The sequence below is a fragment of the Passer domesticus genome, chromosome 1 (genome assembly GCF_036417665.1).
Source record: "Passer domesticus isolate bPasDom1 chromosome 1, bPasDom1.hap1, whole genome shotgun sequence".
Taxonomy (NCBI): Eukaryota; Metazoa; Chordata; class Aves; order Passeriformes; family Passeridae; genus Passer; species Passer domesticus.
Window position 1 is genome coordinate 66,030,643 of NC_087474.1, and position 26,552 is coordinate 66,057,194.

General features: G+C 40.8%; 1 protein-coding gene across 1 annotated transcript; it reads left to right on the forward strand.

The window, feature by feature from the left end:
- Positions 1–1,947: 1,947 nt before the first annotated feature.
- On the forward strand, positions 1,948–20,163 carry IGFBP3 (insulin like growth factor binding protein 3). Its single transcript, XM_064421640.1, has 4 exons — positions 1,948–2,959; positions 7,167–7,393; positions 10,616–10,735; positions 17,237–20,163. The coding sequence occupies exons 1-4, from the start codon at positions 2,533–2,535 to the stop codon at positions 17,360–17,362; spliced, it is 900 nt and encodes a 299-aa protein (XP_064277710.1). The 5' UTR covers positions 1,948–2,532; the 3' UTR covers positions 17,363–20,163.
- Positions 20,164–26,552: the final 6,389 nt, after the last annotated feature.

Here is a 26,552-nt window from a genome sequence, read left to right on the forward strand (position 1 = left end):
TAGGAAAGCTCACCCCAACTGAAAAGATACTTGTACACATACAGTGTGAACGAAGAAGGCCTCCTCTTCCTGCTAGACCTAATCTGATACATGCTGTCAAACAACCCCAAGGAGTTTTGGACTTCATCACCTACAAAATTTGGTTTATTAAAACCAAAATTTATAAAAAAGTAACAGCAAGTTTTCCTGCAATAGTCTGGGGAAAAACCAAACCAATCCAATCCAAAAACCAATCTGAAACAAAACCTAAAAAAAACCCCAAACAAACAAACAAAAAAACCAAACAGAAAATCCACCGTGAAACCAAACATGCAGGATATTGGGCTTGATCAATTCCCCCTTTGCAGATGGGCTTGTGCAGACAGGGAATCTGTAATTCAATCCTGGACAACCTGCGACCTCTTTTGGTCAATAAACAAAATGATTACAAGGACAAAAGATTACTGAAAAGCTTTGGTAGTCACCTATCAGGGAGTTAAGCAAGACTGATCTCTCTTCTAAAGCATCTTTAATTTCCCAAGGAAAAGTGACTACTCTTATACCATATTATTCACAAATAAAACCAGATATTTTTTATCCTGCTGAGTACAACGTTCCTTTCAATATATTAAATTTGCAAGGCATAAGTACTGAATTAAGAATAGAGAAAACTGAAAAGGTGATTCTAGTCATCTAAAAAACATGTCTTGCAAAAAGTGCAGCTTTCAAGATTAACAGTATTGTGGCCAGTACCTTGAGCAGTAACATATATACTTCTCTTTTCCACTTGAATTTTGACATATTTGAACAGCTGATGTGTTACTGAAAGATGAGCTTCAGTGTTACTGATGAAGGGGTTGAAAGTAGAACAGTAGTCTGGCTCATAATTCCCACGGCAGAACATATTTGTATAAGCCAGTATCTGTGAGCATTGCTGTTTTCATTTTTCATGAGGCAAGCTTCTGTGACTGAAACACCATATATTTGTCTATTTATACACCTCACCATCCTCTTCCTCGTGAGAGGGCAGTAGAGCTTTAGAAAGAATGGTCACAAAATTTGGCACTGCCAATTCAGATTTTCTCAATCAAAGTTAAGCCAAGTTAACAGGGGGAGCAAAATAGGCCTAGCGAAATGGAAAGAGAATTCGCAGTGGCCTGAAGACAAAGACATGCATTATGCAAATATAATGTAGAATTTCGAAGTTGGGAGTTTGGGGGGATTGATTATTTGTCTTTTTTATCCTAGATTAGTGAGGACATTGCAACAGAAATCGTTTTCTTATATATGGAAAGAAAAGTTTCAAGAGTATAGAGAGCACTTAAAAAAAAAAAAAGTTTAAGGGAGGTACATCCAGGAAGATGGGGCAAGATATGGACCGAATCCTGGGCCAGAGAGCAACATCTTCTCACACGTGGCTGGGGTGCCTGAGTGTGTGGTCATGCACATACATTTCCCCCCAGTTTTCCTTGGAAACGCAGCTGTCATGTGAGCTATAAGCCGGTCTCAAGATATGCCCCAAACCTGCGGGCGGGCGGGCGCGAGCACATGCGCACCTTCGCCAGGGCCGGGGCTCAGCCCCAAAGTGGACAGGATTGTAGCTAGGAGTCCAAAAAAGGGCACTCTCCGCGAGCTTCTCTGGCCTCTCTTGGTGCTAAGGAAATACACGGTCACGGGAAAGCGCACACGCACAGAGAGATCACTTTTTCTTGAAATTAGAGACACACGACGTGGCCCTCTCGCCAGAGCGCTACCCCTCGCAGCTGGTTTCTAAAAAGTGCCCATAAACCCCCGGTAGAGCGGGGGGTTTACGCCTCGTTTACTCCCCCCGCACTGCACCGCCCTCACAGCCCTGCGTGACCGAGCCCTGGATCCGCCGAGGGCCGGCTCTTCCTGCCGCCCCGCGCGTTATTCATGGCGCGGGGCGGGCCGGCGACCGCGCCACTATATAGGGCGTACGGACGGCGCGAGGGACAGCTGGGTGCGGAGTGGCGGGGAGTGGAGCAGGGCAGGCAGGCAGCACGGGGAATAAAACGAAGGGAACCCCGCTTTTTTCTTTCCCCCCATCTCTATTTTTCCCTTCTCGGTACTATCTCCTTTTCTGAAATGTTTTTGGACTAAATTTTCTTCTGACAGTCTGGGTTTGGTTTTTTTGGTTTTTTTTTTTTTTTTTTTAACTTAACTTTTGCAGACTTTTTTTTTTTTTTTGAGTGTTGTGTGTGGCAAAAAAGGAAACGAGTTACTGTCGAGCCAAGTAATTCAGGCGCTCTGCAGGGAGGAGTGGGGAGAAGAGAAGGGAAAAGTTGCTTTTGTTGCTAACGAGCTTTTGCTGCCTTGATGTGACTACGGGCAAGCGACTGCAGAGAGGGCCGGCGTGCGAGTGCCGGCAGCGCGGCTTCCCGCCTCCTCACGCCGGCAGGCTTGCTAGCGGTCGGCGGCTCCGCTCCCCGCGGCCCCCTCGAAGGCGGCTGGGGCTGCGCCGCTCCTCTCCCTCTGCCCGCAGCAGTGTGTGAGCGTCCGCGCGGGGTTCTGCCCGTCCCCGGCCCGCACGGGATGCGCGGGGGCGGCTCCCGGCGGCCTCCTCCGCCGGTTGCCATGGTGCCACGGCCCGGCGTGCTGTGGGCAGTGGCGGCGGCGGCACTGGCGCTGCTGGTCCGGCGGGCGGCGGCGGCGCTGGCGGGGCCGGTGGTCCGTTGTGAGCCTTGCGACGTGCGGGCGCTGCAGCAGTGCAAGCCCCTGCAGCCCGACTGTGCCGAACGGGTGCGGGAGCCGGGCTGCGGCTGCTGCCTCACCTGCGCCCTGCGCCTGGGGCAACCCTGCGGCATCTACACGGAGCGTTGCGGCGCGGGGCTCAGCTGCCAGCCGCGGCGGGAAGAGGCGCGGCCGCTGCAGGCGCTGCTCGAGGGCCGCGGGCTCTGCACCAACGCTACAGCGGGCAGCAAGCTGCGGGCCTTCCTGCTGCCGGGACCGCACGCTGCAGGTAAGGGGCTGCGGCCGGGGTGGGGAAGCGAAGGGGTGGCTTTCCCGCGCGCCGCTCTCCCTCTTAGCTGCTTTCTTGCTGGGTTGGTTTTTTTTTTGGTTTGGTTTTGTTTTGTTTTGTTTTGGGTTTTCTTTTTTTTTTCTTTCTTTCTTTTTTTTTTTTTTTTTTTGTGTGTGTGTGTGTGTGTGTCGCTGTCTTTTGTTTTAAGTTACAAAGCGAGCAGCATGAGCGGGGAGGCGTGGGCGAGCTCGCGGCAGAGCTCTGTCTCCGGAAACGGCGCTCGCTCGCTGCCGGCCCGTGGGCGGGGGGCTCTGCCGCTAGCCACGTAGCCGAGCTTGGGATCGTCTTGAAGGAGGCGTGCTTTGGCCCAAGGAAAGGACAATTTACCTCTTCTACCTTATTTATGTATGTAGCGATTTTCTTCAACACCGATGCTGAGAAGTAGTTCCTCACAAGAGAGACAGAGCTGCTGGGGTTTTTTTGTTGGTTTTTTTTTTTTTGTTTGTTTGGTTTTTTTTTAATAAAAAAGAGAGAGAGTGGGGGAGGGATTGTATGTGTCTTCTGCGGTGCATGGGACTGGCAGGCTACAGAGCCTGGATGAAGAGAGAGAGAGGGCGTAATCTTTGCCGTTTGTCCCCGGTGTACCTGGAAACAGAGTGAGCAAAAAACTCAAGAGAGTGGGGTCTAACTGCTGCACTGCAGCATGGGTAAGTCAGGGAAGTAAGCACAGAGGGGAAAAGACAGAAAAACAAGAGACAAATTTAAATATCCCTTTGGCCTGGAAAAGTGGTTATTCAGAACAAAGTGTTTGAACCACAGTGTTTAAGAGCACGTTGTTTTTTGTCTGTACTGCAAATAAGTCCTTCTTCAAAGGAAGATTTTCTGTACCTCTTCCATGTCTTGTGAGATGTTCACAGGACAGGTTTTGTTTGAAAAGGAAGGGATGGTGGAAAAAAGTTCTGTTAGCATGCACATTTTAAAACTTAACACAGGGAAACTTGGGATTCAGATTGAGAGAGCACAGTCCCTCTATGCAAGCATTTAATTAAACTCTTTGGTAACCAACAGCGAATGTGTTAACATTTATTTAATACAAAAGTATGTGAAAAGGCTTTCTATTGTTTGTATTTAAAAAAAAAACAAACAGAAGATTTTCTGCCAGGTTGTAGGGACTCTGACTAGCCATTCCTTAGCTGAAAAAGTGGCACCAATTAGCTGCCTGTTAGAATAATAGGAGATGCATTATTATAAATATTTATGTGCTGTTTCCAAGCTGTGACAATTTGAATGAGAGTTTGGAGGTATGAACTGAAATTTTTAATCTCCTTGTAACATCTAGTAGCTTCCTTCATCATATGAGCTTGGCTCATTCTGTTCATCCTTGGAGTAATACTGGAAACAAGAAGTGTCTTCTTGGTACTTAGGAGTTGGTGGCATTTAATCTAGGGCTAGTGCTTTCAACAGTGACTGTTAGAGAAAGGGAGAGACAGAGTTGTACTTAGCTGAAAATCTTTCCATTTTCAGCTGAATTCTTATTTCTGTGTTCTTGGCTGAGGGAGAACTCCAATTTTGAAATCAGTAGGAACTCTTTATTCCTTAAAAAGTGCATAGTGTGACCCTTACAGTTCATATTCAAGGACTGAAGCTTGCAAACCTGGTGTGCAAGAAGGAAGAAGTACCCAGAACCTATATGACATGTGGTGCCCACTTCCTCATGAGGACCACTCCACTCACCGCTTTCAAGCCAGCACTCCCTGATATACACCTCTCTGAACAGGATCACATAATTTCCTTTACGTGCAGCTGGGTCCTGCATCACGTGCTATTCTGCTGGTCCTTCCTAGTTCACGGAAATTGGTAGAAGTTTGTATAGGGTAGAGTATATTACAGTAGCCTTATTACAGAACTGTAGTAGGCCACTGACTTTCCAGTTGGGTTTTTTTGGACACAAAAGTGTTAAATAGTAGTGTGCATTTGCAACCCTTTTAATCTCTTAAAAATAAAAAGAGAATGGGTAACTTTTATGGCAGTTCTGTTTCTCTTACGAGGATGTAAAGCTAGCATGACACCAAGTTTTGTGAAACTGAGTTAATAAAATATGCTTTACAGTTTAAAATGTGGCACTATGACCATTTTAATCTGAAGTGTAAGAAGTACTATTGAACTATGGTGGCCTTTCTGAACTGAAATGACCAGACATGGTCATGGATACTCAATGCATGTTAAAGATATTTTCAACTTATTTTTTGGTAGAAGAGAAAAATTAATGAACTGGACTGATTACAGAAGACCTAGATTCAGGTTTATAACATTTTAGTGGCTCATTTCTTGCAAATTTCATTGAGAATGTGGGAGGAAAATACTACTGTTTCAGAATAGGCACTAAACCACCAAAATTATGTTCAAATACCACTGAGAGTCTGAGTTAAACCCACAAAAACCAGGAAATTTGGACTTAAGACTTAAACTTCCTTAATACATTTGCACTGTGATTTGGATTTTCCTGGTCAATTATGTCCATTGCCAGCAGTGGCTGTGCTAAAACCACTAGTACCAAAATATTAACTCAGAACCCTCTTCCTCTTATGTTCCTTCTCCCGTTCCTGTGTATTGGCAGTGCCACTGTACTTCCTGGGTAGAAATATTTAGCATTCACAGCCTATGTGAACATGGACTTTTAGTACTGAATCTCTCAGCTTTTGTGAGGTTTTCTTTAGTGAGTCATCAAGTATAATTTTAGTATAATTTATAATTTTATTAGATGTTATGATTGTGCATCCCCGATAGGATTTACTTTAAAAAAAAAAGGTGGTCGGCAGCTATGGCAGCCAGCAACTAGTGGGGTGCAGCTATGACTTAGCTGTTAGGAATACCTTAACTGGAAAAATTCTCTGGAGGAAATGCAAGTAGTTACAGTTGCACTGCAGGAGTCTCCTAACAGAGAGAAATGCAGCATAAACAAATACCTTAGAAGGTACAGGAACACTGTATGTAGTACGTAAAAAAAATGTGCTTCTCCTTTTTTTGTATGGTATTTTAAAGAAAAAAATATGTTTGAAGCTCAAGATGAAAACAGTGTTTGCCCTTGGAACCACTACAGACTAAATGGTGGTTTTTGTCTATTACCTTTAAGATGTGTTTTGTACACCAAGATGTTTTTGTTTGTTTTTTTAATAGCAGAGAAATGAAAATGTGCTGTTCTTTTTCTTCCCCGTTCTGTGTGTTGAATAAAGTAAGGACAAAAACCCCGCTAAACAGAACCAGGAAACTCAGCGGGATAGAGTTGATAGTATTAACGTCTTTAAAAAATATAAAAATATATATATAGACAGGGACAGGCAGAGCCACACTGCAGCCCGTAATTCTCCGAAGCCGGCCGCGTTTATCTGGAGTTGATGGAGTCAGCAGTAGCGGAGGGGAGGGATCCGCGCCCGGCGCCGCTGCGGTGCAGGCCTGCCCCCTGCCGCCAGCGGGCGACACTGCAGCGGGCAGTCAGGGGCCAGCGCGGCCGTGGTGCCTGGGACAGTGGCCGTGGTGCCTGGGACAGTGGCCGTGGTGCCTGGGACAGTGGCCGTGGCTGGGCTCCCGGTCTTGGGAACGGCCTGCACAGGCGGTGCAGCTGCGCACTTTGCGAGGCCGCGCTGAGCATGGGAATGCTTCAGCTACAAAACGCGTCGTGTGGCAAAAAGGTGCTGACACAACCGGAATGCTACATAGTTGTTTTTTTTCCTGTACTTTGCTATTTTGTAAAAAGGAAAATTAAACACATAGCCTAATCTAGTGGCTTCTTGATTGAGGAGAGACTTCATTGTGCTCTACAGCTTCCTTACAAGAGGAAGCAGAAGGGCAAGCACTAGTCTCTTCTTGCTTGTGACCACTGATGGGATCTGAGGGAAGGGCATGAAGCTGTGTCGGGGAGGTAAAGGTTACATATCAAGAAAAGGTTCTTCACTCAGGGGGTGGGTGGGCTCTGCAGGAAAGTGGTCTCACCAGCAAGACTGACAGCATTCAAGAAACATTTGGACAATACTGTCAGGCACATGGTTTGATTCTTGGTGCTGTCCTTTGCAGGGCTGGGAGTTGGACTTGAGGAGCCTTGTGGGTGTCTTCCAACTCAGGATATTCTGTGATTCTGTGTTTCTATGCCCTTGCAGATACAGCTGGCAGCCAAGTAACATTGTTTCTTCTGCATTTGTTCTTTTTGAAGTAAATTTCAGTGATTCAGAAGAAGACAAGAGTACCAGCAGCGTAGAAGATCAGGCCATTCCAAACTCTCACAGGGTGCCAGATTCCAAGTCACATCCACCACACATCAAAATAGATATCATCAGAAAAGTGCAAGCCAAAGATACACAACGCTATAAAGTCGAATATGATTCGCAGAGTACAGATACATTGAATTTCTCTTCTGAATCCAAACAAGAGACTGAATATGTAAGTATTTTTTGTAAATAGGAGGGAATTTGCCAGCCTGGGAATGTGTGCATGTGTGTATATACATATGCATGTTGTGCATATGAATAGATAAATAATTACACTAAATAGCTAAAGAATGTTAATTGTTGCAGCCTATAGGACATTCTGACATTTTTACTGGTAAATCTATTGACTCTGCATACACAATCAGCAGACCAAAAAGATTGTGCTCAGGAAGCACATAGGACTAATGTAATAATGTTTACATCAATACAAGCATGACTTCCACTAAAGTTTTTTAGAAGCCTAAAGTTCTTGTTCCTCCCTGCAATTGTCACATATTTGTGTGAGTGGACATGGAGTGTCATCATTCAACTTGGTTGCAAACAGTGTAATTGAATTGCAATAATGGAAAAAAGATGTTTCATGTTGAGTGTAGTGGCACTGTGTTCATACACTGCCTGGTGCAAATCAAGGGAGATTAAATTTAGGCTGAGCTGAGGATTAGGGTCTTGACTAGTCAGTCACTATATGACATGCTGAGCATTACCTCTACTTGCAGTTGCTGTAGGTGCTACTGCCTAAACACAAGGTCTTGTGGTCACATAAGCAGCCATTGCTTCCTACTGACTGTGTCAAGTGAATTTGCGGGGCAATCAGAGTGTGGCTACTCTGAGGGCAAGAATAATTCTCTTCCTGGAGATTCAGCTGATAATCTGTGCCTTAGGCCAGATGGCTTGAAAAATGCATCTGGATATACTTTGGCATTGTATCAAAACATGCATGGTAAAAACAGATGTGGCTTCTCATCTTCAAAAGAAGGTTTTGAAACTTGTATGAGGTGAAAATCTCTGTCTGAAGAGACTGTGGCTTCCAAGAGCAGTTTCATTTTTAGTTTGTCACTGATGTCCAGCCATCTAGTTACGTTACTTCAGTATCTGCCTTCCAGTGTGTTGTCCTCCCAAAAATGTGAAGTAAAAGTGCCATCACTGAAAGAATGAAGGTTGGTCACTTGAGGAAATAGATTCTTAACTAGGATGAGTAGTGATAGTTGGCTCCATGAGCAAAGGTATACGTCCAGGTTCAGGGCAAATTTGGGAGACAACCCCCAGAGGGGCTTCTCTACAAAAGCAGATTCAATTGGCCCCTCCCCCCAGCTGGTTTGGGAGAAAATATCTCCTTGGAGAAAAGTGGAAAGAAACCCATTTATTAAACAATAGAACTCAAACAATATTAAACAATAAAACCTCTTTCTGCTCCAAAAAAGAGATAACAAACTCAGAACAGTCCCCTCTCCAGGCTGCAGCTTGGCTCACTCAGTCTCTGATCAGTCCCTCCGGCTCTGGAAACGCCACGGCCCAGGCCTGGCCAGGGGGCCACAGGTGGAGCTGTCCGTGCTCTGCTGGGTGTTCAGTCCAGAGCAGGTTTGAACAGGTGCAAAAAAAGAAAAACCACAGTCCAGGGAACTTCTTTGCCTCAGCTAGCTAAAACTAACTAAAAGCAAAGATAGCTCTGTCCTGCTGTCTGTCCATCTACAGACAACACAGGCCAGGAGCAGGAATGTGGAGGAGTGAGTGCAGTCTGAAAACAAACTGCAGGCTTCTTCCCTTCCCTCTTCACTCTCTGGAAGAGAGTCTTAAAGGTGTAAAACTTATTATTCAGTATAAACAGAACAAGATGATTTGGGATAAAAGCATCATATAGTCAACCCAGGACAGTATACTAGTTTACCAAGCCTGCTGGTGTCTTTAAGAACTTGAAATAAATCCATCAGGGACAGGTGCCTTTGTCAGCAAATGCTCTTCTAGCTGTGTCTGCCTGTTAGCTTTTGATCCTGGTCTGACTGACTTTGGAAGCTTGCTTCAAAACAAAATTTTTTAAAATCTGTTGATCTTTTTGTAGGCCTAATTTGGGATCAAATCTTTAAATATCTGTCACTTGCAGTCTGTATGTCTGAGCAGTAAGAGAATCCATTTAAAGCCCATGCTTAGAACTTGTGCGACCAGTTAAAAAAAAAAAAAACCCATGAAGGCAACAAGGAAGGTCTTTACTGGCCAAAAAGCTCCATTTTAATCTCCAGTAGTATTATGGAGATTGTATGCTTTCAGACACTCACATTAAAAGGTCCTTTACATAAACAAACTATTAATACTACCACTTGAAAGTATGAATGTCATTACTGCACTAATTAAAAACAGCACCAAATGAGTCTTTGTGTCAATGTACCAACTTAAATATTGTTAAATCATGAAACCATGAAAAGAAATTTTTTCATGTCTCTGCTGTAGAAGTGGGCTGGTGGTGCAAGTCAGTGATATATCCAGATAGGAGTGTAGCTAAGCACAGTTTGTAGGCTGTGACTCTTGAATCCTGATCCCACTGCTGACACTGCCTGCCTTCTTGGCCTCTGGCAAAAAGTGAAGCTCTCTGCTCTTGATTTTCTGACTTCAAAGTGGGGCTCGTCATGCTTTACTCTCCCTACCCTGAAGGGCTGCTGTGAGATAAAATTAGTTGGTGTTTGAGACATGCTCTTAGAAATGCTTCTGGAAGCTCTTTTTGGTTCATTGTCCTAAAGCTAATCCTCCTTACCTTGTTGTCAGCCTTTTTCAGCTGAAGAAAGAGAGGGAAAAAAGTGATGTACTTATCTAATGAGACTGCTGTATGCAACTGGTCCTCTGTATGACAGCATCTATTTGATTCAGTTGAAATTGGGAATTGTTGTCTAAGTTGAGGTATTTTATATATACATTATGCCAAACCACTTATTTTCAATTGAATCAATGTAATTTAAGCTTTCAAATCCGGCAGAATCACAAAAAATAAAATGTCATTGGGGAAGGCCTATCCTGTAATGTATTTCCAGTGGCCTACTTCTTTTCTCACGTGGTACAAGGCCAGCTTTTCCAAATTTAAGTTATGTTCTATGTGACTGATTTACATACCGCTTAAGCCTTCCCAAATGTGTTTGTGACTGTGATTTCAATATGTGCCTCAGCATAGCGTTACGCCTTCAATCTTTAGAAATTAGTTTATCTTGAATAGAGCAGAAAGTCAGAATTTTTTTTTGTGAATGATCTGCTTTTGACGTATTCAGCCATCTCTTTGTTTTAATGGATTTTTTTTGATTTGTGCTTTCTTTGTGCTTTCTTTTGCCCTTTAAAGATTTATTAACTCTTGAGTGAAAGATGGAATTTGCGAGTGAAGTTTCATCTGTGTTTTCTAAAACATGCTTGTTAACAGGGTCCATGTCGTAGAGAAATGGAAGACACTTTAAACCACCTAAAGATCCTGAATGTCTTGAGTCCAAGGGGCTTTCATATTCCAAATTGTGACAAGAAGGGATTCTACAAGAAAAAGCAAGTAAGTACAGAGTTTTTACCATCTTAATTACTGCATTTCACCTTTTCTGCATCTTTGTTGAGGGATTTTGCCAGCAAGGTGCGTTATGTATAATTTTGAAGAGGAACTAGTTAATTTCCAGTTTTAGGACCTGATCCGATAGTGTTGAACCTTGTCAAGTGGGGATAATATTCTTCTTATTTGTTGATCATAACAACAGATTCATTTGAGAAACTGCATACCTAATCACACATGGGTTGACTGGTGTCCTAGATACTAATGCCCTTTGGTTTAAAAAAAGCACTGCCTCTACAATAACCCACAGAGCTAATGTTGCAGTCACCATATGACTGCAATAGATCAATGCTTTGAATTGTAAATAGCTGCTTGAGAGTTCCTAGAAGACCTACACTGGATCCTATTACATAAAGCAATTTGAGAAAGGTATGTATCTGTCCTTTATGTGCTACACAGATTGCTTCCAAAGTCCAAGTCATGTTATCATGAAAATGATACTTCTAGTAGTTACTCTGCAGCAAGGATGGCTTCTCAGCCCTTTCTGGTTCTGGGGTTGTGACCTTTCTTGACAAATGCCAACCAAAACTGTGGGTTTTTATGCTTTAGTTGTGTTGGATTGAGCTACAGCAGCATTCTCCATTCAGTGCTGCCATTGAAGGTCGTTCAGAACTTGGGAAAGTGCAAGATGTGTCAGGTTCTTTGTTTAGTGTGCACATCCTATTTAATTTCAGTGTTTAGTTAGTGACCTGCCTCCAAATATATATTTCTTGGTATAATGCCAAAATTTCCATAATTCAAAAGTTTCTTTAATACTTTTCTCAAAGACAGACTTTGTTTGTGGACCATCGTGTCTTTCCCTTCAGGTTTACACAAATCTCTCTATCTAGTCAACCAAAGGAGTGGTTGACTCTCTGTTGCTAGCTAATGCAGTTCATTGGTTGGAAGTGAGAGATCAACCTCTGACTAGGCAACCTTATTTTGGGAATGGTATCTCTATTTTTTGGCTTACAGCTTTCTTAGAAACAGTTTTTCCCTTTCTAGTATTCCATGGAGCTCTGCAATAAGCTGTCAGTGTCAGCTGGGGCATTTATAACAGGGATGAGATTTCCAGCCTTCCTTTTTGCCATCAGTCCAGCATTGACAGTGCTGTTTGACCTTTGGTACATGCTGCTGAGCTTTTCTATGCTTTGTAGCTTTTCCTGAGCAGGTGGTGGCAACTCCCAAGCAGGGGAAGTTTCTTTTTGTTGTCTGGAGCTTTGAGAAGCCTGTGTCAGCTGTGTTGTGCTGTGTGTAAACTAGCAGAGAGCAATGCTCACATCTCAAGTTGCTTGTTTTCAGAAAATACATTGGGCTTCTATGCAGAGTCAGACTAGGACTGTGTTTTGTGCCTGTGTCATAAAACTATTTTCTTAGCTGCTTTAGAACAGCAAATGATTTGACTGTATTCAAGGCACTCAAGTGTGCCATACCCCTTTTCACTCTCTATATATTATAGAAGACTGGTATTTACTTTGTTCAGTAGATCTTCCTTTCATCCTTCTTCAGACTCTAAGGTTTTTGCTTTGTCTGGAAAAACGTGGTGGTTTGCAAGTAATCTCTGGCATTGTGTGTATTAAATCAGATCCTCAGTAAGTATGAATTGAAGTAGCTTACTTGAAAGGAGGACTGTACTTTAAAGTACATAGTTCTATCACCAAGGCAAAAAAAAAAAGGAAATACAAAGAAAAAAAATAGGAAAGACAGATAAAAATCTTACCTAGTATTTGTTCCTAGAAGCTGATTTGAGAATAATGTGTTGTTATGAAGCAGATAGGCACTTTTGTCCTCTGTGTTTTGTCTGTGCTGCCTGGAAACTTAAAACTCCTTTAGGAAAGGTTCCTGCACTATGTACAATAGTCAGCATACATAGAGAATGAAGGGACACTTTCGTGCCTAGCCAGCCTTGTCAAGCACTGTGCCAATTTACACAGGTCCAGGAGTTTCAATGAGAGTTTGAGATGACTCAGGGTCTTGCAGGAGATGCCCACAAAGGGAGTTCACATGAGTAAACATTCTACACGATATTCACTTGGGTTGCTGATTCTGTAAATGAACCTTGATCAATCCTGGGAACAAGCCCTCAGAGATGGGACTCTACAGAGGCAGCCTGCTTCTCTCACCAACAAAAGACAAACCAAAAATAATAGTTGCCCTCACAGGATTAACTCCTAGGAAAAAAACCATCAGTTTGAGAAGGGTGTGAGTCCTGTACAGATCAAATTAACTGGTCCACAAGGAATTGTGACAATTGTGTTTGGGGTTTTTTTTAAGCATTAAAATGTAGGTCTGATATTTTAGACCCTGTGAGCAGGTATCTAATCTCATTAACAAAATTCTATGCTGTTTTATTACTTCCCTTCATGCCATTATTAGCCATGTTCAGTCTGTAATTAAATTATATCCTATCGTCACAAAATCCAGAATAGTAAGGTTAGTAAGTAGAAGTAAATCCATTAAAAAATGACTGCGAGCTAGGCATTTTGAATTCTGAAATTGAAATAGTTGCCAAAACCACTGTCTAGGATGAGAATGTAGTAGGTTTGGGATCATAGGAACCTGATAAATTATAACCATGCTGGCACCATTAAAACTCATTCAGGAGGCACTCTCATATTCCGCCTTCCTGGTCATCTGGTCTTCCAGCCAAGCTGGAAGCACTTATTTTTCATGACATTTGTAGATATCTAGAAACTGACTTTTCAAGAACAACTGTAGCTATGATATTTCATTAAAAATCCTTTGCTAGGATTTTTCCCTCTTGGGAAGTTGAGAAGCCTCAGGAGAGAAATGTAAACAATAACTATTTGTTATTGTAGAATGCAATAGGTGCATCTGATTGGTCTGTGTGGATTGTTTTCACTTGATGACAAATCACAGCCACCTGTGTCGAGGCTGTGAGCAGTCACAAGATTTTGTTATTCATTCTATTTTTGTTCTTTTTAGCCTTTTGATTATTTTTTAAAATTCTTTTAGTATAGTTTTAATATATTATTTTAATATAATATATATTATAGTATAATAAATTAACTTTCTGAAACATGGAGTCGAGATTCATGTCTCCACACATGGCACCAGCCACAACAAACAACCATGAAGAATAACTTACATCTGTGAAACACTTCTAAGAACATAAATTTATGTGCCAGGGATAATACGAAAGATAAGTTCATACCTTTTGTTTATATACAAACTTTAAAATCAGACTTGTTAAAATTTATAATTCTTAGTCTTAATCACACATGTAAGGTTGTACTATTCAATTGTGCTATATAGGCATATTTATGCATAATTAGTTGATACAGGCACATTTCTACCCCAAGAATGAGAAAAAGGTTTTGATTAAATTAGAATTATATATGGGGCCCCATGTTTGTATACTGGAACCAGATACTCACCTAAATGTGAGCTGGCATCGTTCCACTGAAAACAGAACTGCACTTGCCAGGAGCCAAAATGGCCTGAGGTATATGTCAATGTTGTCTGCAGTCTGTTCCTGAAGACCATGGTGGTAGCTCCATGGAGCCCTGTGGACTGACCAGGAATTCAGTGGGATGCCATATGCTTTGCTGTGCCCCACAAATGCCTCTGCAGTATTTCTTTGTGAAAGGGAGAGGAGCAGGTGGCATGGAAGATGGCAGCTGGTGTTTCTATCAGAAGTAATTAGTCTCCAGTGCTTGGGCAGTTTTCCAACTTCATAAACTTATGAAGTCTTACAGAATAGCTGGGCAGAACCTAAAAATGTATGTGGAATACAAAATTCATAAGAGCGAATATTTAGATATATATGTTTTTCCATATGACCTGTTCACCACTTCTGTAGAGAGTGTTGGTTGTTTCAGGATAAATGCATCACTTTTTAATAAGAAGTGCTTCACTATTGACAGAATGGCTGAGTGGGTAGAAAAAACCACTAGGAAAAGAGAAGTTGTTTTCTCATAGAGTGTTATTTCAGCTGTAGGATGATCTAAGGGTTTTGCTTTTCAAATGAATTGTCTAGAGGAAGTAAAAAAAAATAGTAGTAGGGAAGGTGTTTCTGCAGATTAACTTAATGTAGTAATTACTTCTGAAAATTGCGCAACTGTTAAAGCAAAGCCTCCAACAACATGAGAACTTTAATTGATCATTTGTTTTGAGAGTGATGCAAGCCTACAAATCAGTGAGAGTACTAATAAAAGGGGAGGCTTTATTAGCAGAAATGTAGTTTCATTGCCAGAGCACCAGCCTGGCAGCCAGAAGCCCTATGCTCTTTGGGCTCCATCTGTGCCTACTTTGTTGGGAAAACAACTCTAGAAGTGCTGGCTCAGTTTCCTTTTTGTAAAATTAAATGTTGCTATTAATTCCTCTGTTTTAAGCATAAAGAATTTAAGTCATTAAATGTTAATAATACTTAAGCTGGATTCCAGTCCATGTCCATTCACCACCAAAATTGAAGAAAAATTTCCCTTGACATCAGTGGACATTGAGCAGTCATCCATGGAAATCCTGGAGAATACATGTAAATTCTAGTCAGGCTTTTGAGACCATAAGTATAAACTTTAGGACATGTTTAAAGAGTTAGTAACAGATAAGAACTGAAGTGCAGGTAACTATTTAGTTCAGTGAATTTTTGATGTAGGTGTCCTCTCAGTAGGTTTGAACTTCTTTATCCTCTTCAAAAACTAAGCTTATATGTATGTTAAGCTGGACATTGTCATCCTGCTGCTGTCCATTTTCATAGGGCTAATGCAGAAGGACTGCAGATCTGTAGAAAAGAAGACATTGCATTATTTCTGCACTGGGCTTTTTACTCAATAATATATCAGAAGGGTGGTTTAATTTGCAGTTATGCTGAATAACATTATTTAATTTACGTTAAAATAAAATAAACAAGATAGTGACTTGTTTGAAAAAATTTTTACTTAATGTGTGAGCTGCTTCCATCTCTCTTTCGCAAGGTCTTAGTGAAGACTGTCTACCCTACTCCATGCTGCCACAAATTAGTTGTCTCATAGGCCAGTGTGCTGGTGCAGTCTGTCCTAAAGTGTTCTGTATTCCAGAACTCTCCAGTTCTGTCCAAGATAGCACCATCACCTGAGATACTAAACTAGACATGGCAAGGACCAGTCACTATGGAGCAGCATGTGAAAACCAACACTTGCTGCATGTTTTCTTGTGTACCTGCACATGGAAAAGGCACTTATGTGAGCCACTGCCATAGCCTCCTGAGATATTGGGCCATGCCTATGAGCCTCTGGAGAACAAAAAGTAGAGGGATAGTAGTGAAGTTGTTGTACCAGCCTGAACTTCTGAAAACTTCAATTACTCTGAATATCATCTCAGAGGCAACAATTGCTGTGGTTGAATAATAGACTTGACAGTGTTGAGGGACATAAGTAGCACCAGTCCAGCCAATATTCTTTCATACTGGAAATGCAACAGAGAAAACCACAGGAAATTGGGTGTTCTTGTGTCACTGCCTCTTTTATGAGTACGTCCTGAGTAAACAGCCACCTTTGTTTGCATTTGAAGCAAATTCTGTATCACCAAATCTCAAAACGAGCTGACAGGAGGCTGTATCTTCACAGTGAGGCTGACCATTGCAAACCTAGTGAGATTCTTGATATATCTTATGAATGGGTAAAACCCTTGCAAGATCTTAGAGGTTCATGGTAATGTAACTGTGTCTAGGGTTGCATACTGAATGCAGCCTGCAGCATGTTATCTCCTTTAGTCTAGTTTTTGCCATTCTTAGTTCCTTGGGAGGAGCATTACTTACTTAGTATGTAGTAGACTTTATAATGCATATTTACTGTATTACTGCTTCTAAAGAGGTTCAGTGTTATTGCCTGTGATAGTTTCAGGTTGGTCAGCATTGCTGGTGAATTCCAGCAGTTAGCTTAAAGCTAACATGTTACAGACTAGTAGAAACACAAATTTTTTAATAGGAAAATAACACATGTAAAGTTCTAGCCCACCTAGCAGGTTTTGCAATAACTACACTGTAGAAGGATTATGTATCAGTTAATAAGCATAGCTACACTTTTGAATTTCTTCCAGTGAACAGATGCAAACCAAGTGTGTTTCTTGCTGCAATGGTTGTCTTTGCCAGACCTGCACTTTAGAGTAGAACGTATCTGCTAAATTTTTTTTTTCTAAAGATGGGTCCTGTCACTAGCCCATACTGTTGTACTCTATTCAAAGGGGGCAGCTGTGCTGCCAAATATGATAGGGAGCAATCCATAAGCCTATTTTCTGGTAGTTCTCAGTTCTTTATTATAGAGTAGTTAGACCCAGAGGGATTGATGGGGAGAGAAGGTAAGTTTTTATTGAAATACTTTGTAGTGGTAACAAATATTCTGTTTGATTCTGTCAGATATGGTCAGGATATTGGAGTGCATGTATCAAAGGAGCAGGAACCCCTGCTGTCTAATACTACAAGTTGAGAAAACAAAATTCATGCTAACTGGGTTTTTTATTATGTTTCAGTGTCGCCCATCCAAAGGCCGAAAAAGAGGTTATTGCTGGTGCGTGGATAAATATGGACAGCCACTTCCTGGGTATGATGGGAAGGGAAAAGGAGATGTCCACTGCTATAACTTGGAAAGCAAATAAGGGCTGGGTGCCAGCTCTTCTGGCATCTGTGCATGGCCACTGGACCTCACAGAGACCTTGGAGGGGCTGGACAACACTGTGGGACTGCACTGTGTGTGGAGTAACAAGCTCTGCCTCCTGCAGCGATGGGGAGTTGCAGCCTCTATGGATGCTGCTGCAGTTTCAGCCTGCCACCAACACACATCGAGCTTCCTATGGGATGTGTAGGGAGATCTGAATTCCCATGTAAACCTGCACTATTGATACCCAGAGAGAGAAAAACAAAAGGCACTTCAGAATGGAATCAGGGAGTCTCCGCTGACTTTTTAAAGAATGGCCTGTGACCAATTTGATCCCAAAAGATACTGGGTTTTTTGTTTTAAAGAATTTATAGATGTTAAGCTTGTAAAAGTATTAAAAATAAAAACAAAACAAAAAACCCACAAGAATGTAAAGGTAAAGCTTTTTTTACAGGTCTGATGGGAAACTTGTCTTCACGGGTAAAAAGTTTTTTATAAAAATCTCAAAGAACTTTTTAAAGAAATGTATTTCTAAGATAAAGACATGGATATTTTTTCTGTAAAATATATTATGAATATTCTGTTAGTCCTTATTTAATATAATTGTTTTTTAATAAACTTTATTTAAATATAACATGAATACCAAATATTACACAGTAATTCTAGTGTATACATCTGTATGCAAAAAGAAAGTAAGGTTATGGAATGATTTACAGATACATTTAAGTCTCTATGCATACACACTGACCTGTTCTAGGTAAGAGAAATAAATTTTTGGAGGAAAAGAACTGTTTCCAGAAGGGATTGAGTTTTATAATTTGATATAACTACAAATGCCAAGAGAATATTTTTTTAAATTATTTTATTGATAATTCTAATGTACCCATCACTGAATTATGCCACTGGAAAGGATAACAGTTGCACTGAAGCTCTTGGTAAAGCTTTCTTCTGTCTGTATGTTGCTTCAGTTTTTGCAACAGGGTTTACATTTCCTCCATTTACTGCTCACACTAATACAGAATATTCATGGACAAAAAATTGCCATTACAGTACTACTCTTTGTATTTGCTTATTTATTTTGAAAAGGTATATCTATTCTGTGTTCTCTTGGTACATTCTACCAAAGCACTTACTCTGTATGAGGAACTCCTGTTGAAAACAATGTCAACAAGATGGGGGGATTGAGACCCATGCATTTCATTTATGCAACACACAATTGTTGCTTGCTTTGACTATGGTAGAAATCATTCACCTGCATTTAAGCATAGAAAAAGAACCATTGGGTTTAAATAGTTAAATTCACTTTCTGTCATGGTGTTATATTTAATTGGAAGAGAAGTGATTTTGTTTTGTTGTTGTATGTGATGCTTTCATATAAGGAAGGCTTTGGCAACATTTTATTTTCTGAGGCTGATTGTTTAACATACTTTGTGAAAAATTCAGTATGACAATGAAATCTGCATAAGGAAAGGTGGCCTATGAAATGTATCATCTCTCTGGAAAATAATTCCATATTTTGTATATGTATTTATTTATATATTTTATATAAATATTTTTTATATTTATATAAATATATATTCTTATATGTCTCACTATAAATGTTTGATGTCACTGTAGAAAAAAGAAGCCATCAACACTATAATTTCTTGTTGCGTTGGGAACTCCATGAAGACTATTGACACTGGGTTTTCACCTGCTGGGCCTAGGCGTTGTGTTGATGAAGGAGAGGCCATGGTGTTGAGGAACCCATTCCTCTCCCACTGCATGAATTTCAATCATCCTTGTTCCTGCCAGCAAAGGCAAATGTCTAGAAACTCTGACATGGAAGCATTTGGACATGCAGCTTGCCAGGATTGCGGCATCCCATCACTATAACTCAGATGTCTTTAAAGCCTTACCCTGAAATGTATTAGCTGAACAGCACTATGAGTGTTCTCCACATCTTTCCAATTTCTAATGAAATGAGTTCATATCATTAAAACTGAAATTTTATAATCTCATGGTAAGAAAAAAATTGTACATGAAGTGATGCTTACTCCAGGCTAACACAGGTTTCCTGACACAAGGTTACAGAAAGATTTATTGCAATATTTTTATTGCCAAAGCAGATCTAATGCCTGCAAAGATTTGTTGGCAAAATAATAAATGCTGGGCTTTTATTTATTTATTTTTTTAGAGTTGTAAACCAGTTCTTTTCAAATAATTTCACAGAGAGAAGAAAGTTGTATATGCACCAATATGTGGGCATATAATCATAAATAAGAAAATAAGGGTTTGATTCATTGAAGTGAGTTATTATTTTGCCTCTGTTTAATTTAGTAACTATCTGGTGAGCCTTCTGAAAAGAAAAATCAGTTTCTTGTCAAAAGTGATGGATGCTTTGCAAGGCACATTTTGCAAGTATGTAAGGCGTTTTAAAAGCTTTATGATTCGGATATTTTTTCAAGTATTTTAATTTTTTATGTTTTATCCTACAATTAAAAACAAATAAATAAAGGAGAAACTGGCTAGTAGAGGTCATTAAGTCATATATTATGAAAAAAAACCCAAACAAACTACATTCAAGGAGCTAAACCTGATTTAAGCATACAGTTTGTCACATGACTATTTAAGAAATGGTGTTCAGTTCCTTTATTAGTACTAACAGTCTTTAGTTATGTAACAGAGAAAACATACAGCCATAAGGGGAAAGAAAAAAGATGTGTGTAAATCAGTTTTATTTTCCTCCCAACAGACGTCTTTAAAAGAGGAATTGTGTTTAAAAATTGCCCAAAAAATAAAGTCTCCTGTCATTTAAAGCTGCATCCTTTTCAGAAGTTGCCTTTTAAATATTTTTTACAAGCACAATTGCTTGCACTAGTATTGGATACTTGCCATTGTCAATCTGATGTCCCTGTCAGTTGACACTGGCATGAAATGCAAAATAACATTATTATCTGTCTCCAAGGACATAATTTTTTTTTAAAATGGTGGCGTTTTTTTTAGCATTCCTATTTCTGTGAAGACAAAGGTCCAATTCAATAGACAAGAGTACTTGTCATTCAAAGATTTTTCTCATGGCTAAGGGCTGCAGTTCAAATAAATATATGTATTTGTGGTCCCCACCCAAGCAGCAGAATTTGGGCAGCACAAAGTAAATGTATGGGTCAGTGTTATAAATAAAAAATGCAGATTAGCCAATTTTAATAAAAACATGAAAAATAAAATTTATTTCGCGACCGTAAAAACAGTCTCGACAGCCACCACCAAAACGGACAGCGTATCACCCCCGGGAAGTGATGCGGGTGATCGTGAGGAAAGGACCAACTGGCACCTAGACCTCCCCGTCCACACCAACTGCTTCAAGGTAGCAGTTCTTATAGTTTTTTTGGCCCGCGGCAGTAAGTCTTTGTTTCCTTCTGAGTTCTTCATATTCAAGTTGGTTTCTTTCTCTGGACAAAGCCTCGTCTGGGGGTAGAATGGTCCATTTCCCTGGTTCCCGGAATCTGGCATTCAGATTCGAGGTGTTGATGGTTCTGGTCCCCCCAGATAGGCATCTTGTCTGGGCCATCAGCACCTGGTGTCTTTGGGCGTTGGTGCTGATGACTGCTCCTCTCCGGATGCAAATGCCGAGATGTCCATCCACCACGGTTTCGAGGTCTTGTGATCTCGTCATCCTGTTGGATTTCTCAACCTGAAGGAAATTAAGGGATTTCTCCCCCCGCCCCCCTTTCTCTCCCCGGTTTACTCTGTTCACGTATATATTTATACGCTGTTTATCTCCACGAATTACTACCTATATTTCTAACAGTCAGTATCAGTTCAGAAGATGAGTTACCTCCAGGTACAGGTTAGAAATGATTCCTGCTAAGAGCTGCACTGAGTGGAGAACTTTGGATTTGGTGACAGAAATTAAACCAATGCATTAGAAAAATCCCTTATATCTTGGTGCCTTCACTGTCTTCAGCTTCAGTATTTTATTAAGTGAAAGTCAGCTTTTTTCTAGTTTTTAATAAGCTCTTTCAAAAAAATAAGGTGGTCTGAGTTAAGAATAAGAAGCCTCAGGAAAAAAATATAACATTATTTGCAGCTCAAATATTTGCATGGCAAGGCATTATAAAAGATCAAAATATGTATTGCAAAACTTGCTGATTTCTTCTTGAGCATGTTTTGTCTTTAAATAGTACATGGGTACCATATGTAATCCAGATGAATGCTGTAAGTATTTATTTTAGCATGTGTGATAAATAGCTGCATAAATCCCTATAATTGACCAGAATACAAGTTAAAGTGCCTGCAGACAGCTCTATTATCTTACAAACTCTGAGAAAGTTCCCCTTTTTAATACATCTACTGTGCTATAGTTTTTGGAGCCCAGAATATCCTTTTCCACCTCTTTGACATGCCTGCCTTTCAGGGCATAGTGTTAGCTATTTGTGCATGAGGGAAGGAGGTTTCATTGAATACCAAAACTGATGAATCGTGATGGGGACAGAGGGAGAGGTCCACAGCCAATGGGATACCAATGAGGACTGGCGAGGGGAGGGGTAACCCAGAGGAGAGACCAGTAGGGGGTACCGGGGTAGGTACCAGGGTAGGTGAGGGAAAGATCATGTGATGGGGGAAAGGGGTAACAAACCATGTGATATAACATAAGCTATACAGTGCAATATAAAACTATTCTGTGCAAATTCCCAATCACCCAGTGCAAGAGAACAACTAAAACTAGTGCACCACAGCACAAAACCATGTAATGAATTCATTTTTAGTACAGTCTGAAATTTTTTTACTAAATTCCATAGAAACCCTACACAGCATAATTCCTTATTGAACTGAGCCCTATATTTAAATAGTGGTTTTTCAAACTATTTGAGAAATCATCTTTGTATATCTCTAGTCACTCTAAAACAGTGTAAGCAAGGATGGCTCCACAGAGATTTCACGTATTAGCAATAGGAATTTTATTTAAAGTGTGAGAAGTACTAAGCAATTTTCCTGGGGGCAAAAGCATATTAGTATATAAAATGAAATGTTTATACATGTAGCTGTTTTCTCTGTGGTCCTGCTGTGCCTTTACAAATCCTTCAATTCTATTAATTTCTACCAAAAGAATATGCTTGCTTCCTCATTACAAAGGACTCCTTTTACTTTCCCAACTCCCACTTTTTTTTCTTTTTTTTTCTTTTTTTTTTTTTTGAGAGATCCAAAAATAAGATCCAAAAAGGACATCAGAGTATTCCAAGGACAAGATTTCTGTCATCAGTATCAGTAATGGCTTCATCTGCAGGCATGCAAAATGGGTTCAAGGCCTTTAGAAGAGAAGTCTTTTGGTATGTCCAGTGGACCTGGGTATCTTGGAGTCTCCATCATTGGAGATACTCAAAAGCTATCTGGACACAGTCCCAGGCAGCCATTCCCTAGTGGTCCTGCTTGAGCAGGGAGGGGTGCACCACATCACTTCCAGAGATCCCTTCCAACCTCAACCGTCCTTTAAGCCTATGGGCCTATGAGCCTATCAGTAGCAGTTTAATGTCCCAAGTTCCAGCATGTGAGATTGTTTACATTATGCAATGTATTTACTGAGAAGATGTTACAACATTTTTTGCCCAAAAGAAAATTTTCTGGTAAAATGGCAAGTAGTACAAATTTGTTGTTCTTCAGAGCAAGCTTTAAACTCTGCATTTTATTTACTTCTTCCAGTTCAGATTATGCAGAAGTAGAAGCATATACAACAGCCTTAAAGAAAATCCCATTGAAAAACTTTGGCTTTGCTTTTACGCTGTACATATGTTAAAAAATGCAAATGACTTCAAGGCACAATGTTGCTGCTGAAAAAAAAAAAAAAGAGACCAGGTATTAGCAAAAGCAGAGGGTAATGCTGCAAATCTCAGTTTATCCTTGCAGAATTCATGTCCTGCTGCTGTATGCATCCTGGCTTTCTACTTCTGCTGACCTATCCAAATTCCTTAAGAGCCTTTCTCTGTCAAGGCTAATTTTACCCCACTGCTCTCCCCATGAGTGGGGTTGGAACAAAAGGTAGCAAAATTCTCTCTGCAGAACAAACCTGAGGTTTCATGAGGAAAAATCGCCTAATCTGAAAAAGTCTAAAGAAAATGTCACTGAGAAGGACTGCTTCCATAGCTACTTGTGCTAATACCTTCCAAAAGTGGAAGGACTTGCTTACAAGAACCAGGTTAAGAGTGCGTTTCCCTCACTTCTTGCAACTGGAGAGCAGAGGCTATTTTTGCCTGCTTATGCTATATCGAGAATATTCAAGGTGAAACTTGTTTCCTATGTCTGCTATGTATCATGTAATTTGCACTCAGTAAAAAAGACCTAATTGAGCTTGTAAAGTTGATTACTGTTTTATCACAGGGGTGCTGCATGCAACCTTCAGCCTTCAGATGTTGTCATACATTTCTACAGCTGTTATTACCAAACTACCCGTAATGTGTTGCTGATCTCCTTTTGCTGTTCCCTTGCTGGGGCTAAATGATAATACTTTAGCTGCCAAAGCAGCAATAAACAAAAACTGCAGGCAAAGAAAAAATATGAAAGATGGTGACTATTATAGCCACCATTTGCTTTAGGCCAGACATCCCACACTAAGATGCTGTTCCAAAGAACCTCAGCATCTCCACATCAGCCTGGTGAACTACAGAACACTCAGTGGAAGAGATAAAAAATCACCTGTCACCATTTGCATGATTATTCAATTAAAAGTTTCAGTATAGGCCCAAAGAGGCTGTTTTTTGTTAGCTTATGTCTAGACTGGAGGAGACTGAGAGCAAGAGGAAGACTGTCCATGCTGTACTCAGCATAGCAGAACTGTAGCACAAAGGTTCTGCTAGAAGAGCTGCATCTGTTGGTCAGGCACTCCCCCTGATGGAAAATGTGGCTAGTAAGGAAGCAGCAAGGAGTCAAGCATGTGCACAGCCCCTGCTTTCCCTTGTGTACCCTTGTCTCTGCTGGGCTGCCCATGCAGCCACTCAGACTTGATAATCCAAGAGGGAGTCTGAAAAGATGAGCAGAAATTTTTCAAAATAAAACAGCCATGACCTGGAATGGACTAAATTGAAATTTATTCATTTAACTTTATCGCAACATCCAAGAGCACCCTTGCTCCCACATCTTTCTCATGGGATGCTACCCCTCTTCCTGCGCCCTCACAGCAGCTTCCTTGCATGAACTTTGCTCTGTGGGGTTGGTCGTAAGTCAAGGGAGGAGAAAAGGAAGGAAAATAAAGCCTTTGTTTGTTGGCAGAGCTATCATCAGAGCTATTTTCATTACTAAGAGTGCAAGTGCTGGTAAGTTTGGGCTCCTGCTCCACTGCTGTTTTTTTGGTACTTACTGGTAATACAGAACGAAGTGGCTGCATTCCCAACAGATCCTCTCCTTCTTTGTTCCCTCCCACTCTTAACTTAAAAATGGCTAGGTAATATAGGGTGGTATGTCAGTAAGAGAAGCCTTTCACTCACACCAACTCTGCTACTGTTACTCAATATATACCACCCACCTGAATCTCAGAGTCAAATAAACACAATTAGGTGTTTGCTAAGATGCTCATATCCCACTTTCCTGTGCAGTCTGGATACCTGCCCAATTCTCAATGTAATGTATAGCAACAATTGGTCCATAAATGCAAAATGTGTTAGCAAACAGAAGACATGACACCTGTCTTCACTGCAGCCTGGAGAGACTGTTTAGGCTAGTGGTTTATCAGAGGAGTGATAGCTGGGGAAAAGTAGACCAACTTCAAAAGTGTTGTCTAAAGATACATATAGAACTTGACCACTCAATTTGCAGCATGATCAGAGAGTCTAGCTTGGAGTGAGCAGTTTGGATTTTTTTTTTTCAAACACAATTTTTCTTTATTATTATATTTTTAGTGTATTATTGTTATAATTAAAAATCATTATTATTATGGGTTGAGCAGGGGTTAGACATCGGTGTTGTTCTGCAATAGCAAAGCAATGATGTGTGTAGAAACATAATTCTGAAAAGTCAGTGCTGCTAAACTGCTGGTAAAGAACAAGCATCTTCTGAATTTGCAGAAAAAAACCTGCTCTGTTTTAGCATTTTTTTAGGGTTCCCTTGTATTATCTAGTGGTATGGGAGCTGAGTTCTTTCCAGAAAGGCAGTAAATCCTGTGACAAGTCTCTGCCATGTGCCATTCCTTCTCATCCCACTTTTCTTCTCCCTGAGGAAAGAAAATATGATGCATTTTTAGTTTACCTTTTCATTTTTTTCTGCGTTTAAGACTCACATTAGCAAGTGCAAGATCAAAGTAAAGTAAAAGGCTAAATTTTCATGTGCTTAATATCTTAATATGCATTTTGGACTGGGTCTGCAGGAAGTTGTTCCCTAAGTTTTTCTTTTCCAAAGCATGTATTCTTATGGTAGAGAAGTGACAGGGATGCTGATGAGCTTCCAGTGTTAGGGTTGGCTACCCTTCACCACCATTTCTCTACTCCTTTCTCTCCCCTCACTTTCTGCCAGCTCTAGCTGATACAAATGTGTCTCTGCTGTACACCAAAGCAATGAACAGAACTGGCTCAGTATAAGCAGACCCCAACACCAGGTGATTTTTGGTTGTCTTTGAAGAGCTTTAGAGGAAACAATGGGTATAAAATGAAGTGCAGAAGGGGCAGTGACCTCATTTCTGTGCTATGAACATTTTGCAGCTGGCAGTGGGACATGGGCAGGAGGAGGCATGGCTGGAAAAAACCCTGCTGCAGCAAACCTGATGGTTTTGGCAGGAAGAAACACAAACTGGGTAGGTAGGTTTCTCAGATGACATGAACCAAACATCACAGATGCTTATCTAAGACCTTCCCACCAGCTAATTTCTTTTTAGGTGAGTAGGAGAGATGCAAGTGAATATGAAGGGAGGGAAATGAAATAACAAGGATCAGTACATCTTCTTTACACATCCAACTACACACCTGAGCTGAGCTGGGTGAGTATCCTGTGGCACCTTCCTTGTTTGTCCATTCATTCCCACCAGGCTTGTCTTGCCAGCATAGGAGGAACCATTGCAGAAGAGAAGAGAAGAGAAGAGAAGAGAAGAGAAGAGAAGAGAAGAGAAGAGAAGAGAAGAGAAGAGAAGAGAAGAGAAGAGAAGAGAAGAGAAGAGAAGAGAAGAGAAGAGAAGAGAAGAGAAGAGAAGAGAAATAAAACACAATAAAAAACAAACAACCACCAAAACAACA

Bases quoted from the DNA above. Each gene is read 5' to 3' on its own strand.
- IGFBP3 (XM_064421640.1), top strand. From the start codon at position 2,533: ATGCGCGGGGGCGGCTCCCGGCGGCCTCCTCCGCCGGTTGCCATGGTG. The intron at 7,394-10,615 runs GTAAGTATTTTT...GCTTGTTAACAG, and splicing joins CCAAACAAGAGACTGAATAT to GGTCCATGTCGTAGAGAAAT. The intron at 10,736-17,236 runs GTAAGTACAGAG...ATTATGTTTCAG, and splicing joins GATTCTACAAGAAAAAGCAA to TGTCGCCCATCCAAAGGCCG.